At 52.2% G+C, this 17,222-nt stretch overlaps 7 protein-coding genes across 7 annotated transcripts; 4 read left to right on the top strand and 3 right to left on the bottom strand.

Annotated features, from left to right (window-relative positions):
* Positions 1 to 72: 72 nt before the first annotated feature.
* CDV56_106859 (MFS transporter) lies at positions 73 to 1,754 on the bottom strand (the record flags this gene model as incomplete). Its single annotated transcript, XM_026760478.1, has 4 exons — positions 73 to 242; positions 294 to 1,087; positions 1,136 to 1,411; positions 1,459 to 1,754. 4 exons carry the CDS (start codon positions 1,752 to 1,754, stop codon positions 73 to 75), a joined length of 1,536 nt encoding a protein of 511 aa, XP_026614590.1.
* An 818-nt stretch (positions 1,755 to 2,572) lies between these two features.
* CDV56_106701 (Zn(II)2Cys6 transcription factor) lies at positions 2,573 to 4,630 on the bottom strand (the record flags this gene model as incomplete). Its single annotated transcript, XM_026760320.1, has 4 exons — positions 2,573 to 3,437; positions 3,487 to 3,623; positions 3,680 to 4,050; positions 4,105 to 4,630. 4 exons carry the CDS (start codon positions 4,628 to 4,630, stop codon positions 2,573 to 2,575), a joined length of 1,899 nt encoding a protein of 632 aa, XP_026614589.1.
* A 588-nt stretch (positions 4,631 to 5,218) lies between these two features.
* Positions 5,219 to 6,193, top strand: CDV56_106610 (HPP family protein; the record flags this gene model as incomplete). Its single annotated transcript, XM_026760229.1, has 2 exons — positions 5,219 to 5,497; positions 5,552 to 6,193. The coding sequence occupies 2 exons, from the start codon at positions 5,219 to 5,221 to the stop codon at positions 6,191 to 6,193; spliced, it is 921 nt and encodes a 306-aa protein (XP_026614588.1).
* Positions 6,194 to 7,138: 945 nt separating this feature from the next.
* CDV56_106463 (uncharacterized protein) lies at positions 7,139 to 8,512 on the top strand (the record flags this gene model as incomplete). Its single annotated transcript, XM_026760082.1, has 1 exon — positions 7,139 to 8,512. One exon carries the CDS (start codon positions 7,139 to 7,141, stop codon positions 8,510 to 8,512), a length of 1,374 nt encoding a protein of 457 aa, XP_026614587.1.
* A 1,855-nt stretch (positions 8,513 to 10,367) lies between these two features.
* CDV56_106180 (beta-glucosidase) lies at positions 10,368 to 12,944 on the top strand (the record flags this gene model as incomplete). Its single annotated transcript, XM_026759799.1, has 7 exons — positions 10,368 to 10,494; positions 10,544 to 10,737; positions 10,784 to 10,836; positions 10,882 to 11,104; positions 11,153 to 11,399; positions 11,442 to 11,604; positions 11,651 to 12,944. 7 exons carry the CDS (start codon positions 10,368 to 10,370, stop codon positions 12,942 to 12,944), a joined length of 2,301 nt encoding a protein of 766 aa, XP_026614586.1.
* A 425-nt stretch (positions 12,945 to 13,369) lies between these two features.
* On the top strand, positions 13,370 to 14,050 carry CDV56_106108 (uncharacterized protein; the record flags this gene model as incomplete). Its single annotated transcript, XM_026759727.1, has 1 exon — positions 13,370 to 14,050. The coding sequence occupies one exon, from the start codon at positions 13,370 to 13,372 to the stop codon at positions 14,048 to 14,050; it is 681 nt and encodes a 226-aa protein (XP_026614585.1).
* Positions 14,051 to 14,130: 80 nt separating this feature from the next.
* CDV56_105953 (peptidase S41 family protein) lies at positions 14,131 to 16,342 on the bottom strand (the record flags this gene model as incomplete). Its single annotated transcript, XM_026759572.1, has 5 exons — positions 14,131 to 14,640; positions 14,685 to 15,549; positions 15,599 to 15,725; positions 15,770 to 16,024; positions 16,072 to 16,342. The coding sequence occupies 5 exons, from the start codon at positions 16,340 to 16,342 to the stop codon at positions 14,131 to 14,133; spliced, it is 2,028 nt and encodes a 675-aa protein (XP_026614584.1).
* Between the last annotated feature and the right edge of the window lie 880 nt (positions 16,343 to 17,222).

Genomic DNA, 17,222 nt, shown 5'->3' with positions numbered 1-17,222 from the left:
AGACTTGAGCAGGGAAGCTAATGAACTATCATCGAGTCTGTCATTATCTGTATTGTGAAGCTCAGCTTCAGTCTATGTTCGAGGTACAGGTCCGATCCAAGAGACACAAAGGTTGGTCCCTGCAACAATCGCCCCGATAATCCACAAGGCACGGTCGTAGTGTGTGCCGTTGTAGCGGAAGACAATGGCAAAGACGATACCTCCAAAGTTGCCCATTCCTCCAACGATGCCAGAGACGATGCCTGAATCTGTTAGCGTACTGATTGACAGGATAGTGTCATTCGGTGGCTTACCATTAGCAGTTGGGTGCACGTGAGGCACAATGGCAAAGTTGGCCCCGTTACTGGCAGCGATGAAGAACGCCATCAACACCACCAGTCCAAACATCAGTCCCTCACTCTGTGGGTTCAACTGTCCGACAGCCAGTGCTGATGCTCCCATACAAACCCCTAGACAGACCAGCCACACTTTCTTGCCCCACACCGACTTGGTATACCGATAGATGAGATCTGCCAGGAAACCGCCCGCCGGACGGAAGACGACATTAACCAGTCCAAACATGGCAGCCCACCGGCCAGATTTGGTCTGGCCTAGGCTGGGAAAGTTCTTTAAGTAATAGGCGCCGAGAATGGAGTTGATTGCCAGTTCGGCGCCGAAGGAGCAGGCATACGGCAGAGCGAGCGCCAACGTTGGCAGGCTGAAGACCACCTTGAGTGCTTCTCTAAGTGTGGGCTTCTGGACCATTTCGTTGTTCTCAAGGCAGATACCAACAACCGGTTGCGCTTCGGGGTCGACGATTTGCGGCGTGGAGACACCTTTCTTCTCCGGCAAAGTGGAGACGTCGTTGCTGGACGGGGCGCCAGATCCGCTGGACCGGTGGAGGTCGACGATATTGCTCTGTACAATGAGATTGTTGTCTTGTCGCTGGGACCATTTGCCCCTCGGGGTGTCCTCGCAGAGGAACAGCATCGACAGGGCGAGTGTGACGATGATGATGAAGGGGACCACGTATGCGACACGCCAGGCGCGGTGCGGAGTCAGTCCTTGAGAGTGGACGAGGGAGTCATAGATGGCAGGCATAACGAAGCTGATGATGTGAGCTTCGCACGGAACAGGACTGGACGGGAGAACATACTAGGTGATCCCACCACCGGCATTGCCGAATCCTCCAGCCAGAGCGTTTGCAGTCCCCACCACGTTTTTATCGAAGAAGCCCGTGCACCAGACCTGACAGGGCACAAACGTCGCTCCGAGGATCCCGATGAAGAAACGTAGGGCAATCAGTCCTTGGGGAGAGGTGACGAGTCCGGCCATGACGGTAGGGATGGCACCGCAGAGGAGACATCCGACAAAGACATATCGGGGACCGAAACGATCGCACAGCGGGCCGGCAATAAATCGCATGAGAAGGCTGACTGTTTAGCGGAGACGACCTGGAGGAACTGCAAGGTGACTTACGTTCCCAAGAGAGCCACGATGTTGGAGTTGGCGACCTGGTCTTGGGTCATATGCAGGTCCTTCTTGATGGTGACGCTCAACTGTGCCTGTGAGAAAGGGCCATTCTTATGGATGTGGACACTGCTTACCAATGGAGGAAATGCATACCATGAGAGGAATGCCACCATGAAACCTAACCAGGAGAAGAAGAAGACACGGCCATAGCGATCGACCGGATTCAACAAAGGGATCGACTTTGCTTTGCGGTTGACCGGGTTGATCTCGGGGTTGGCAAATGCCAGCTTCAACAGTTCCATATTTTATTAACTCTGTGGACAATATGTGCGGAGTGAGCTTCAGTTGACGACTGTGTTTTGATTGTCTTTGTGTTCGGCTTGCAATTCATGATAGATTGCAACCGAGATGGCCGGAAACTATATAATGGTAGGCCGAAGCACCCAATATCGCAGTCATTTCATAGATACAAAGCGCTTCTATCTGCCACGGAGATGATGAAAGCTTTAGCAACAGAAAAGAGATGGAAAGTGGCTTATCCTCGACTCCTAGGAGATGCAGCATGAAAGAATCGAGTCAGAGCGGATGCCAAGCAGCCCGGGAAAGATGGAAGAGATCGGCCAAGCGAGGTGGAAAAGATTCATAAAGCATGCTGCAAGAAGCAAAAAAGTCAGAAGAGAAGAGAGAGATAAGGTCAGTCCTCAGGGTGAATGACTGCACGCTGGCAATATCCTAGCAAATCTAGGTTCATTTGTGGCAGCAGTATAGCCAGGAACCCCTTCCTTAGTAGTTCCACTGAGTCGCTAGTCTTTTGAATTATGGCCCTTTTGACTGGTCCATGAATCCAAGTGCTTGACTTTCGTGATATTGTGCTTGATAACAGTTCCCAGGGCTTTATTGGCAACTGCCTGGCTGATCTCCGCGGAGTCCAGCATTTGGGTTAGTGATGGAAACCAAGATAAGAGAGATAAAGACAGAGATAAGAAGAGGGCTTAATATATTTCCTCTGTATTTGTATGTACTTAGCGCCCTCCGAATCTAATCCATCACAATCCTTCTCATCGGTGTTAGTCACATTGCATGGGCGCGAACACAAAGTCAGCAATTGACTATCTCTCACTCAGAAAAAGAAGAGACCATGCACGCCCATTCTTTCAAAAAGGTCGTCCCAAGTGAGCGCTCCTTGCATGTTCCCTGAATGACTCTCCTTGTCTAGACGCCATGCCGACTGGAGGAACACTGCCGCATCAAGGGCGCTCAGGTCGCCGAGGCATCGACAAAGCTCCTGCAAAGAGCCGACAATGAACGGCCTCTCTGACATCGCCTCAGAACTACAGGCACTTTCCAGCCCCGCCATGAACACGGGCCAGAACATGAAGCGGCCCATCGACCTGCCTTTTTGGAGCGGTTGGTCCATCAAAGGGTGAAGCGTGCGGAGAAGGTTGCTCAGAGTCATGTTGACAAGGCACTGAACATCCGGGACGAGCCCTTCATAAATGTTGCATAACAACTCGTGAAGGATGTGCCCTTTTCCATGATTGAGGACTAATGCCCTGAGGCAGTAGAGCAAGGTAGCTGCCTGGAATGCAGCGCCAAGATCGGCCCAGCCCTCGCCTTCAGCGGCCTGTGAAACAAGGTTCAATCGCCTCCGTGGTCTCTGCCTGTCAACCCGTTCCTCGAGTCTCTCATTGTAGGATTCGAGGGCCCGTTCGACCCAAGCCGTGGGAGAGAATGTGATGATGCTGCGAACCAGGTCCAGAACAGCACTGTTCACGTGCACCATGTCGTCACAGGGATGGTGTTGAAGGATCCATCTGAGGTTGTTTGTATGGATGATACATGCTAAGAGCTCATTGGGGCATGGGAATCCTTTTTCAAGTCCGTCGCAATGTAGCCTCGGCAGCCAGTCGATATATCTCAGTTGCGACGGAGTGTCAAGTGGCAAGGACGAGGTGGCCATGAATACTGAGCTCATTACATCGATTCTGGATCTTCCATCAGTATAGTTGGATTGAAGAGGAGGGTCTGACTTACAGCATGAAGTTCCCTAAAGCATATCCAAGATTCCCAAGTCTTGTGGATACCAGCGCTTCAAATCCACCTTGACACGCAATGATGCTCTTCAGACCTTTAAAATGGATTTTCCAGCTGCAGAATGCCGATTTTTGAATCTAATGCCATATCCTGTGTCAGGACGCACACTTTGAGAACAAAGAGACATGCATACCTCGGCCATGAGCATCGCAGTAACAGTATGGAAAACCAGATCTGACCCCTCGGCTCCTGCTTCGGACAGATACCGATTCAAACCTCGTAACGATTGCGACCGGTGCTTGTAGATCAGAGCGCTTAACGGATGGCGAAACGACTGGAAAGGTTCCAATTCGCCATCGTGGACTTTGGCACGTAGAGCCCGGGATCGATTGAGGGAGATCAGACGCCAACTGGCCTGGGACCGAATTACTTGGTGTATTGCACAGACAGAGATAATGAGACTGAGCAAGAAATCGGGGACATGGGGGAGTATGTCGAGATCCATCCGGCTTGGGTTCAGAGGAGAATCTACAATGACCAAATCTGGGCAGACGTGGTCGTTGACTGCACAAGTCAGCTCTGCAGATCATGGATCCTGTACTTGCGGCCTTCTCATACAGTAATTGGAGAACTCTAGGACCAGTTTATGCATCTCGTAGTCTCTTGAAAAGAACGACGGAGGGATCTTTGGATCTGATCTCGAGCGAGCGACGAGCACGCCTGCTGGCAGTTCCACGGCGATTAGATCGAGCTCTCCAGTTACGACACCATCTCGACGGTGCTTCCACTCATGCGTACCTTGTTCCGCTTCGAGATTTTGATCCGATCGATGCGGATCTGATTGGGAACCGGAGGGCTGCTGAGGGGCTCCCTGCATGAGGAATAGCTTTGGTCGTCCTCGTTTCCTCTTTTCCTGCCCGTTGTCAAGGCTCTTGTTTGAGAGTCCTGGTGTTTCCGAAGAAACGGTGGATGTAGGCGCCACCCAGCGAATAGGTGTAGCCGAGTATCCCAGACATTCCACTCCTCGGGATATACATCGCCTACAAGACGGCTTCTCGGCATCACACACGATCCGTTGCCGTCGGCATGTGTAACATTTCGCCTTTGATTTGACGCTGGACCGAACAGGCTCGTTGCTGAACATGTTTCCAGTCACCAGAGCAGATTCTGGTCTGTTTCTGGTGTATTCAAGTTTGACTCGAGAAGAATGCTTAACCAGATCATTACCCCTCGCTTTCCATACTGCTTCTGACTTCAGCTGAAGCATCAGTCATTCCATCGTGGCTGCGCTCGTAAAAGGTCACGTGAGAATGTCTCAACCGCACTGTGGCTCAGCACCATTAAATATATTCTATTTTTTTATTGGACTCTTGCTGCTATTAATATTGAATTAGAATTTGCGCCAGGCTTGACTGCCATTTCCAGAGTTCCAAGGCCTCTGGAAAATCCCACTTTTTTCTTGCAAGAGCAAATTCAGTTTACGCACAAGAATATGACATAATCACTCCGTAAATTAATATTGCACCGTAAATCAATTGCTTAAAGAATTCTTAATGACTCCAAGGAACAACTTGAATTGGTGTTGCGCCTTCCATCCAATTCGATTGTGCTTTTTATGCTCTTAAAGTCTGCGCCTACTTTTCGTTAAGCCGAGATTGGACCGACATACCAAGACAGTTCATCTCCTCCTTGTCATTGAGTCAAACACGTGTTGGGGTCTCGATCGGAATGGATGATACATAGCATGAAGCTTCCCAGCGCTCAAGAGATTGATTTCGACATTGATCGATATCTCAATCGGTATCTTCCCCGATCACAGCTTCATCGCCTACCACGGCCCATCTCGCGGTTCCTAGGGTACCGGCATGTCCCTCAACCGGAAGTAGGCAATCTGCTGGTCTGCGCGTGGGCATTTGTGGGCGCGTTTACCGGATTGATTCTGGTGATGGGTGTATTCAAGACCAGCGAGACCATTCAATCGCATCATCCTCCGATCATCGTTGCCAGTCTAGTATGTCTACTCCTGCTGCTGAAGGCATCCAAAACACCATGCTCATGTTTCTAGGGCGCAACGGCCATCCTGGACTATCAGACAATACAATCACCGCTGGCACAGCCTCGCAGTTCCATCCTGGGGCAGGTGCTCGGAGCCGTTGTGGGAGTTGGGATCACGAAGCTGTTCATGCTACGATCAGACTTTGAGAGCCTACGATGGATCGCCGGGGCAGTCTGCACCGCTCTGGCGTCGGCCGTGATGGGCCTTACAAACACCGTCCATCCTCCAGGGGGCGCCACGGCGCTGCTGGCGGCGGTGGATCCCACTATCAGCGCGATGGGTTGGTTCTTCGTCCCGCTGGTTCTCATCGGGTCATTGTTGTTGCTGGGATGCGCGGTGGTGGTCAACAATATCCAGCGTCAGTTTCCCATGTTCTGGTGGACACCCCGGGACGTAGGTAAACAGAGGAAAGGCCCCGATATCGAGAAGTCCTCAGAGGTTCCCGAGGAGCCTCAAGTACGACGGAGGAGTCGCGCCGTGGAGCTCCTGCGGGAGAATGCAATCATCATCACGCCGCAAAACGTGGTGATCCCGGAAGGGTTTATGCTGGGGCTCGAGGAGAAGGGAATTCTCGAGGTGTTGAGGGATCGCTTGAGAAATCCAGTCGAGTACGATAGCAGTGTAGAAGACCACAGCAGTAGTGATAGTTAGCACTGCGTAAGGATACATCTAATTCGCAATCTTGCCATGTTATCCGACTGGTGGCCTTTACTTCGCCGGCTTGCCCGGACAATTGTCCGCTGGAGTGTCAATCCACCTTGCAGCGGTTTCTCATCCGAATATATATATGTAATGACTATGACAAAGTATTTCCCGTTTGGGTAATGATGAAGCCCTCCGCGGAGGCGCTGTACATTGCTGCCCGGCTGCCTGAGAAATCGGGCATATACTTACCTTATGCAAATGTCTGATTGGACATCCCTGATCACGTGCTAGTTGCCGGAGACGGAACATCCGGTTTTTTCCACTCGCCCGTCGGATCGGACAGTCTTTTCTAGAACCTGATCCCCTGGATAGGAACAAGAATGACAAATACTCGTCCCGTTGTGGCGTACAGATGGCGGATGAGTCAACTCGGTCTTATGAGGAAAACCGAGAAGATGCCGCTATCACTCCCTGTCTCATGCGTTATTCAATCCACACAATAATAGACTAGATTGATGAGACATCTCTCTCGACGAGACTAACAAGCATCAAGCGGGTGACGTCCATACAGTACCATGATGACAAACTGCCAATACCGTGGATTTGATTCATCGACTGACATCAGGTGGATCTTTTCCCATCCAGCCTAAGCCTTTAAGCCTCTTATAAGCAGGTGTAGATCCTCCCCCGCGGAGATATACTAGCCCGAAGCTCTTCCCAGGCACTAGAAAAGAAAGAAAAAAAAAAGGCGTCAAACGCCACTTGCTCTGCCTCGCTAGGGAAGACCTCCCAATATCCCGCAGTCGGCTGGCTTGGACTGGGGGAAAATGACCAATCTCTTCCCGAGTCATTCTCGTTCAATAGCTCATTAAGTACCCGTCGCAACCATCCCCTCCATCGCTTTTACTTCCACATACCTATCTTCTCTTACACCAAACTTCGTATCCCATCATGGACCGTCGTGTCGCAATCGCATCGCAAGTCGCCATCGCCGCTGTGGCCGGCTATTGCATCTACAGAGCTTTCAATGCTCAGCAGCAGCAACCCTCCCTCAAGGAAGCTGCCCCCTCTTCTGCTGCCCCTCTCACTCCCAAGCAGATTGAGATCATCAAGGCCACTGTGCCTGTCCTACAGGAACATGGCACTGCCGTCACCACTGCGTTCTACCGAAACATGCTGACCGAGCATCCGGGACTTAACAACGTGTTCAACACGGCCAACCAGGTCAATGGTCACCAAGCACGCGCGCTGGCGGGCGCCCTTTTCGCATACGCTTCCCATATCGACGACCTCGGTGCCCTCGGTCCGGCCGTTGAATTGATTTGTAACAAGCACGCTTCTCTCTACATCCAACCGGATGATTACAAGATCGTCGGGAAATACCTGCTGGAAGCCATGAAGGAGGTTCTCGGTGATGCCTGCACGGATGACATCCTCGACGCGTGGGCTGCAGCATACTGGGCGCTGGCGAACATCATGATTGACCGCGAAGGCTCCCTGTACAAGCAGAGCCAGGGCTGGACCAACTGGCGCCAGTTCCGTGTGGCCAAGAAGGTGCGCGAGTCGGACGAGATCATCTCATTCTATCTCACGCCTGTCGATGGCAAGCCGCTACCAAGCTTCAAGCCAGGCCAGTACATCTCCGTGCGCGTCGATGTGCCGGAATTGAAGTACCCCCAGGCCCGCCAGTATTCCCTCAGTGACACCCCTCGCTCGGATTACTACCGCATCAGTGTGAAGAAGGAATCCGGCCTCAACCCCCGGGCTCCCGGCGCCAAGCAACACCCCGGATATGTATCCAACATCTTGCACGACGTCACCAAGGAAGGCGACCTCGTTGAAGTTTCTCACCCCTGCGGAGACTTCTTCTTGTCCAGCACTGAAGCCTCCCACCCTGTTGTTCTTCTGTCGGCCGGTGTCGGCGTCACACCCCTGATGTCCATCCTCAACACCATCACCGATTCCGCCTCCAGCCAGCGCAAGATCCACTTCGTTCACGGATCTCGCAGCAGCCAGGCCCGCGCCTTCAAGGACCACGTTCAGGCACTCGAGAAGAAGTTCCCCAACCTGCAGGTGACATTCTTCACCAGCGCGCCGTCCGATCACGATCAGCCTGGCGTCGACTACCACCACATGGGCCGGATTGATCTGGAGAAGCTCGACCCCTCGGCTGACCTGCACTTGAACGATCCCCGCACGGAGTTCTACATTTGCGGTCCCGAGTCGTTCATGACCCAGATGGAGGACTCGTTGAAGGCCCGGGGTGTGGGCGATGATCGCATCAAGATGGAGCTGTTTGGCACGGGTGGTGTGCCTCGCAACTGACGTGCTCCCGCTTTTGTACTATACTCTGTTATGATTCCGTGTATATTAGATGACTTCCTTGATTGAGCTCATTCCCCGCTCTCCGCTGCTATATAACGTTATGATTGATGACTTCCTTGATTTGGTATACAATTGCTGTACGTCATTCGAGATCATTCATTTTCATGAAATTTAGCTACTCACCTGGTCAAAATAAAGTCCACATAGTGATAGGCGCGCCATGCCCTTTCAACCGCTTTGTGGACAGATCGCGGTATTGGTCGGTTGCATCCTCGGCCAGCAGTCATATCCAACTCACCCTTCTCAAGCGGTGGCGGTGTGTTCAACATTATACCTCTCTTTTGATTGCTCATTCTGTGCTAATTAACGGCACTGTGTTGTGCACAACATCATCTGCCCGCTTAGATGCCTGGCTATAGAACCAACCGCTATATAGTGGTGGGTTCAACTTGCAATTCTCTTCAGCCACATTGAGTCAATGAAGTCTGCTCGCTCTGGCGAATGAGCCGCAGGTGTGGCCGAACAGAGGCGTGATGACCACATAAGCTAGGCAGCGGCTGTCATAAGAGGAATCTTTCAGCGACGGGCACTTTCTCAATGGCGTGCCACACTCCACTTGTGATTGAGGTGTTGCTGTCTCCATCTCGGTGATCTAGCTAAGGTCTGATCGCCATTGGTAAGAGACGGTTCGAGCAACTTTGTGCCGAGGGGAACATCCGCTCCATCGGGTGAGAATCAACCCGACTGGGAAGATGTGGGGAAATCTCGGCAGAGGCTTCATCACAAGCTCGCTGACATGTTAGTGAAAGCTCCCAATCTGTCCAGACAGCCTGCATCTGTCTTTTGTAGCCAAAGTACTTTGTAGGCTGTTGCCTTCTGCTTTGACGATGCCAATTCCTTCGATCTCGGTGTCGATAAGTTTAGGCTGATGACTTACAGCACTACGAGCGAGCTATCAGGACCCTCAGTATGGTTACCGATACCAAGACGAGTCGATTTCTCCCTTTGCATGCGTGACCGGGTGGCATACTACTCTTGGTCATCAAACGCATCGAAGCATGCTTCGCTTTGAGCCTGGTGTTACCACAGTGGAGAAATACAGTGAACTATTGAAGCCTGCATTCTTGCCATTGGAAAGTAGCTCTCAGCCGAAGTTTTACCGGGAATTCCATCAGTACCTTATGTTCCTCGAATTCTCATCATCAGTGCGGAGTCAGAGACAGTCAATCGTCTCGGATGGCAATGTTCCGTCTGTCAATGCGAGCCGTGGTGTCTCAGCACGAACTAAGAGAAGCAAGGAAATGGTATGTGTCGATCGCATGCTGCTATTGGCATTGTTCATGCTTGAATACCCGTTATCGCCATGTCGGTGAATTGTGGAGATCTGGGGTTTGCGGGGAAGATGACAGGGATTGTTATGTGGAGATGCAATCAAGGTCATCAGGAAGAGTGTCAGTCGATTTCCACGTTAGTTTCAGATGATGATTGATAAGAATGTCAAAGAGGAGAATAGGGAATGTGTTGCTGCAGAGCACTTGACAAAACACAGGGCCAAAATAGGTTCGATGAGCGCCAGACTCATTTCGATGCGAATCTTACAGTCACCCTAAGTCAAGATGGTTGCCAAGCGCCATCAAGCTTATTCTAGTGATCCTGCCCAGTTTGGCACACTCCTTTGGTCGAATTCTGCCGGTGATAGTCCGAGTCATGCCCGGCTTTAACAACCGGCAGACAAAGTGGCACGGTCATGTTACATACCTGACTGAGTCGACATGAGGGGTAAAATGCACGACTATAAAGGGGCGATCTCGCTCAGGACTTCCTCACCAGCAGCAGGCAAGAAGTCAATATCAAAATGCACTCAAAGCTCGGACTCGCAGGACTCTTGGCCACTGCGTCTGTGTGCTTGGCTGCTCCAAGGGAGCAGAATATCACCAGCGACACTTACTTTTATGGACAGTCGCCTCCCGTGTATCCATCGCGTATGTCACTCAGCTTTTGCGTAGGCCCCATCGCTAATCTGCGAAATAGCTGAGGGAAGTGGAACGGGCTCCTGGGCTGCCGCTTATGCAAAGGCAAAGAGCTTCGTTGCCCAGCTCAGCCCAGAGGAAAAAGTCAATCTTACTGCGGGAACTGACGCCGATAATGGCTGTTCTGGCAATATAGCGGCTATTCCGCGACTCAACTTTCCAGGATTGTGTGTATCTGACGCCGGCAATGGTCTTGTGAGTGAATCCATGCAGCAATGCTGGAAAAGGCTAATCTCTGTAGAGGGGGACCGACTATGTGAGCAGCTGGCCTAGCGGACTACATGTTGGTGCCAGGTATGGTTGATCCCCAGTCGACCGGATAACACTGACCGTCCGCAGCTGGAACAAAGCTCTAGCGAAGCAAAGGGCAATACATATGGCCTCAGAGTTCCGTAAAAAAGGTGTCAATGTCATACTTGGACCCGTCGTCGGTCCCCTGGGTCGTGTGGCTGAAGGAGGACGCAACTGGGAAGGCTTCTCGAATGATCCGTACCTGAGCGGTGCCCTGGTCTACGAGACCGTCGATGGAGCACAGTCAGTTGGTGTTGCGACTTGCACCAAGGTCAGTCACCTCGACGGACTCCTGGTTCAGCAACTGACTTCATAACAGCATTACATCTTGAATGAACAGGAGACAAATCGTAACCCGGAAACCGACGATGGCGTTAATATCGCAGCAGTCTCTTCCAACATTGATGACAAGACCATGCACGAGCTATACCTCTGGCCCTTCCAAGATGCCGTCTTGGCTGGCAGTGCTTCCATCATGTGCTCATACAATCGTGTCAACAACTCCTACGGCTGTCAAAACAGCAAGACTCTAAATGGTCTCTTGAAGACCGAACTCGGATTCCAAGGTAAGTCTTCATCCCATTTTGCAGTTCAAGCTGACCGATTAGGATATGTGATGACCGACTGGGGCGCCCAACATGCCGGAATCGCCGGTGCCAACGCTGGACTGGACATGGTGATGCCTAGCACCGAGACATGGGGAGCGAATCTCACCACGGCTATTTCCAATGGGACAGTGGTCGCTTCGAGACTGGACGACATGGCCATAAGGTAGTCGGGCCCTGCGAATTCTCCAACCTCAAACTGACAAAGACAGGATCATCGCTTCGTGGTACCAAATGAACCAGGATTCTGATTTCCCATCTCCTGGCGTCGGTATGCCGGCTGACATATATGCGCCTCATCAGCGGATAATAGGAAGAGAAGCGTCTTTCAAGCAGATATTACTTCAAGGCGCCATCGAGGGCCATGTTCTCGTCAAAAACACCAACAGCGCCTTGCCACTAAAGTCACCTCAGCTGCTCTCCGTGTTCGGATACGATGCCAAAGGACCGGACACACTCAGCGCAAACTTCAACTGGTTGACATACAGCCCTGCCATTCAGGAAAACCACACCCTGTGGGTTGGAGGCGGCTCTGGGGCAAATAACGCTGCGTATGTCGACGCTCCTATCGATGCCATCCAGCGCCAGGCCTACGAGGACGGCACTTCCGTTTTGTACGATCTTTCATCAGAGGATCCTGACGTTGACCCTACCTCTGATGCATGTCTGGTCTTCATCAACAGCTACGCCACAGAGGGCTATGACCGTCCTGGACTCACTGACAATTCGAGCGATGTCCTGGTGAAGAACGTTGCTGGAAAATGCGCCAACACGATTGTCACCATCCACAACGCCGGAATCCGACTGGTGGGCGACTGGATCGATCATGAGAATGTGACTGCTGTCATCTTCGCTCATCTACCAGGCCAAGACAGTGGGAGGGCATTGGTAGAGTTGCTCTACGGCCGGGCCAATCCGTCCGGGAAACTGCCGTACACGGTGGCTAAGAAAGCCGAAGACTACGGTACTCCGTTGCATCCATCCCTGCCAGAGACCCCATATGGACTGTTCCCGCAGTCGGACTTTGACGAAGGGGTGTACATTGACTACCGCGCCTTTGACAAGGCCAACATCACCCCAGAGTTCGAGTTCGGCTTCGGACTGTCGTACACGAGCTTTGAGTATTCGGGCCTGCAGGTAAGCAGTCCTAAGAGATCTTCCCAATATCCTCCACCAGCCACTATCCAGCAAGGTGGAAACCCCCATCTCTGGGATGAAATCGTCACCGTGTCTGCGGCGGTCAAGAACAGTGGAGGTGTCGCCGGTGCGGAGGTGGCACAGCTCTACGTCGGCATCCCCAATGGTCCCGTACGGCAATTGCGTGGATTTGAGAAGGTCAGTGTCTCAGCAGGAGAGACTGCACAGGTGCAATTCGCATTGAATCGACGGGATCTGAGTACATGGGATGTCAAGGCGCAACAGTGGTCGTTGCAGCGGGGAACGTATCAGGTGTATGTTGGACGGTCGAGTCGGGATCTCCCTTTGACGGGGTCATTTACTCTGTAAATAGCGTCACAGTCAGTATATGAGAATAATAACAGAGTCAATGTGATAGGACTGTTCTTCTCGCCTTCTCCCTTGGCGTGTCGAGAGGCATGACGTCATTCATCGTGAGGTTTGTCATTCCTCCCCTCGATACCTCTCTATTTTCACCTTATTATCGATCAGTGCATGAAATTTAGGATAGCCATCACTACGTTGATCAAGAGCCTCGTTGAGGAAACACAGTTTGACACCCCCTGTCGAAGACTCGATACTGATTGTTGACGGATACTCTGCCCCCCCGCCGAGTCGCCGACCGACACGAACACGCCACGACAACACGTGAGACTCACCGCTATTTCTCTCGATCTGCATTGCGGTGATTGCTGATTTCCCATACCCACTCGCCCGCATCAGACGCATGTGTCACACGGTATAACAAAAATACTATGCCAACCGCCCTCGTCCTCATCTACCCCTCTGTCAACACTCTCGACACCAACGGCCCCATCGGCGTGCTCTTCCAAGGCGGCTTCTCCACCTTCATAGCCGCCCGTGACGAACTCACCACCTCCCAGGAAAATGTGACCCTCAAACGCGATCTCTCCATCGCCGAAGCCAAGGAGAGACTAACCGAGTATGATGTGCTTGTTGTTCCCGGGTCGCGACCGAACCATATCCTCCCGTTCATCTCCTCAGACGGCCATCTACACGAGTTGTTAGAGTTGATATCTGCGTTTGCGAAACTCGGCCCCAAACGTCCCGGGCCTTTGGGCGAGAGGGTTCTTCTGTCTATTTGCAGCGGGTCGTATCTTCTGGCGGCGGCAGGAGTCCTAGATGGTCTCACAGCGACATCACACCGGTTGGGGCTCGGAGCCCTGCGACAGCTATGCGACGAGTACAAGAGTCGGACACCAGGGGCGAAAGGGACAGAGGTGGTGCCGGAGGGCCCAGCGGGCACTGTACACTATGTCGATGCAGGAATGAACGAGTCTCAGGTGCACATTGTCACGTCCGGGACCGTCACCAACGGCATCGATGCGGCCTTGTACCTCATTTCGCTGCGGTCGGGGAGACCGGCCGCTGTGGAGGTGGCGGCGTTTATAGGGTATACATGGCGGGAGATGTGAGATCCGGGATTTGGGCGTATCGGAGGTCATGAAATGCTATTCTTGGACATACATATCCACTAATCTACGGCATTCTTATTCTACTGTCCCGCATCCCCAGTGGACTCGGACCCCGGGACACAGCTGCTATTCCCTCCAGACAAAGCACCTGCTGCAGCTCGCCACACCGCTTCTTGCGAGAACCAGCTCTCTGCTGTGTAGAACAGCCGACAGCCCGCCGCCCTGTAGGTGAACTGCTGGGGCGTCTCGTCGTCTCCGGGCGCGTACTCGTTGCGCAGGTTGACTCCTCCGCCGAAGACGAACGGGAATCCGTCCGGGTTAATGGGGATCGATCTGTTGAATTGCGCCCATTCTTGCGTTGACATCAGAGGGGACGAGCCATTCCGTAGAGACTCCCGGATCAACCCGTGCGCCGCTTCAACATAGGAGTAGATCCCACCGTAGGCCAGATTCTGGCCGCCGCGAGTGCCGCCGATGACCTGCATGGGTCCATACTGAGGTCTTCCACCGAACGCGACCGTCCGAACGCCTTGCCGCTGCATTCGATCTACAAAGTAGGCACATGTCGAGATACAGTTGCCATCCGTGATCTGCCCTGTTAGCGTTTGCCTTATCTTGGGCAAGCCGGACTTACAATGACAATATCCTCAGGAGCGAATAATCGCTGCGAAGGGTCCAAAGGAATCGGCCCGTATCCGGTGATCGGAGAGTGCGTCGTGGAGATGCTGGTGAAGTTGAAATTTGCATAGAGATTGGACAATGACGCCCCATCAATCTCATACGGTCCATACCAGTCCTCCAGCGATTTGTAATTGCCATCCTGGTTCGGCGTCACTGCGGCCTGCCAGGAAAACGGGTTCCCCTCCCAGAGCTCCAACTGCAACTTTCGATGCAACTGTGCCAGTCCGGAGAATGCTTTGCTCAGGAATTCTGCACCGGTGTGAGCACGTAGCCGAGTCGCTGTGTATGGCAGCACATCTGGAAAGAAGATGTGAAAGAGGTCCAGGCCGGAAGTCAAGCTCCCCCCGGGGTTGCCGGACAGGTCCACGAGAATCCTCTTCTTGCCAGCTTCGGTCGCATTTCGCAAGAAATCCACACTGACCTGCTGCAGGGTCGCGGGATCAACCGAGAAGGTGGTGACGGCTAGCACGCCCACGTCTTGAAGTGCCTCTTCCTGTGAGAAATATCCCGCTATCCCTCCGCCGTAGCTAGACCAGGTAGTGTTGGGATAGCCTGCGCTGTCGGATGCTGCCATGGCTGTCGTTGGAATTGGTGCTTTACGACAGCGGGCGTCGAACAGTGCGGTGCCATTGCGGAACGGGAATTCCAGTGGAATGAGGTCGGCTGTTCTCTGACTCTCGATGGTAGAGCCGTTGGCAAAGGTGAGGTTGAGTCGGTCGCCAGTCCACTTCTCTCCTAAATTCCGTGACCATAGACCATTATTGCGGGGCGTTCCCAGAGCGATTTGACTGGCTAGAGACGGGAAATTTGTGTTATACCTGGGTAGTTTGTTAGATTCCATCTACCTGAATGAGGTGTAGAGCTCACTGAGCGTCCGGGTCATGTAGAGCTGCCTCGGAGGAAAACGATTCAAGATATTGAGCAGCGTCCTGGCCATCTATAGAGACTACCGGCGAGACTGACTGGACTCCTCGGATCAAGAGTTGTGCGTCATCTATCCAGTCAGCTGGCTTCGCTTCACCGTTGAGAGAGACCGACCGAGCGTGTATACCTGCGGCAGCTCCAAACCATCTGAAGACAGAGAGACCAGAGGGACCGAGTTGGAAAAGCGAAAGAGCACTGTAGAGCAGAGCTGGAGAGTCAGATGGGCGTCATGTGCTGCATTGATGTGCTGCCGCAGATCGAGTTCGAAGTCCCAATGGCTGGAGTAGTCGTGACCCTGAGCCTTTTGCCTGATATTGTCCAGACCACCCAGTAAATCTGTCGACGGCATGGAATATTGATCTGGGGGATCTGCCAGAGTCAGCAATGTTTCGTCTGTAACGGTCACAGGCACATACTCTTCAAGTTCTCTATCGTCGATTGGAATTGTAGGTACTTGCGATATTCGTCGACAAACTTGACCGCATCGTTGGCATCGAACGGCATCGAAGTCAGACACCCATAGACCAGGTTTCCCGGGATTCCTTTGGTGGTCTTTGCCTGGGCAATCCAATCCGAGACTTGAGCACAAGGCTCGATTTGACGTCCATCATTCTGTATCCGAGATGCTTGAGCTGCAAGGCATGTTAGTGCCAGTATTTGCGATGAGAAACCCCATCGATAATGCATCGCGATGGTGAGCGATGGAAGATGGGGAATGAAAGTGGTTTCGTTTGTTTATCTGGGTTTTGACAGATGTTGCCGATATGATCCGTCATATTATTCACAGCCAGCTTCAGGGGCCACGAGGAGACTGATCGACACTTGATCTGGGGCAAATCTTTCTTTTTATAGCGTATGATGCGTTGCTGTGGAGTTGAGATCCACAAGAAAATTGAAACCATCATCTAGACCTGATTCCCGTGTTGATTTGGTGTAACCGGTTACAGGTAAAGACCTTGTCGAGACCTTTTGGTATAAGGTTGAGTAACCAAGTGAGGAGAAGTCTCCCTGACAACCTGTTGATTGCCTTGTCAAACAATACATTCTCCTTTACAGTCAATAATTGACTTTCCTATGTCACTTAAGGCGGATACCAACTAAACAACATTACTATCATATGTTGAAGTGACAGAGGATAGGGACTCTCACATCGCATCTTCCATCGTACGCTAGTCCCCTTCATCGCTCAGTCGAGGAACTTCCTGAGCTGATGAACTTGCTTCAGCGATCATCAACGCGCTTCTAATGTCCTCCAAATTTGTTGAGTCAAAGAGCCTATTATCAATCTTCCCAATCCTATCATGCTATGTCCACCTGGGAATCATCCAGCCAGGCGGAATGATTTTATGATGGCTGTGAAACCTGTCATGTCGCCTTGTGTACCATGGACACAATGTTCAAGCTGATGAAGGTGGTTCTCTCGTACTTCATCATCATGAATTCTTACTGACTTTCGCGGTCAAAAGCGCTGGGGAGCAGTTAGGACCAACGATACCATACAGATATCAAGGGAGGCGCCTCCTTGCTAAAGGGAAAGAAGGACACAGTCCGTTCCGACTCTCCCTCC

Source organism: Aspergillus thermomutatus, assembly GCF_002237265.1.
Source record: "Aspergillus thermomutatus strain HMR AF 39 chromosome Unknown NODE_90, whole genome shotgun sequence".
Lineage (NCBI taxonomy): Eukaryota > Fungi > Ascomycota > Eurotiomycetes > Eurotiales > Aspergillaceae > Aspergillus > Aspergillus thermomutatus.
The sequence above is the reverse complement of the archived record's forward strand: the minus strand, read 5'-3'. Positions and strand labels throughout refer to the sequence as shown.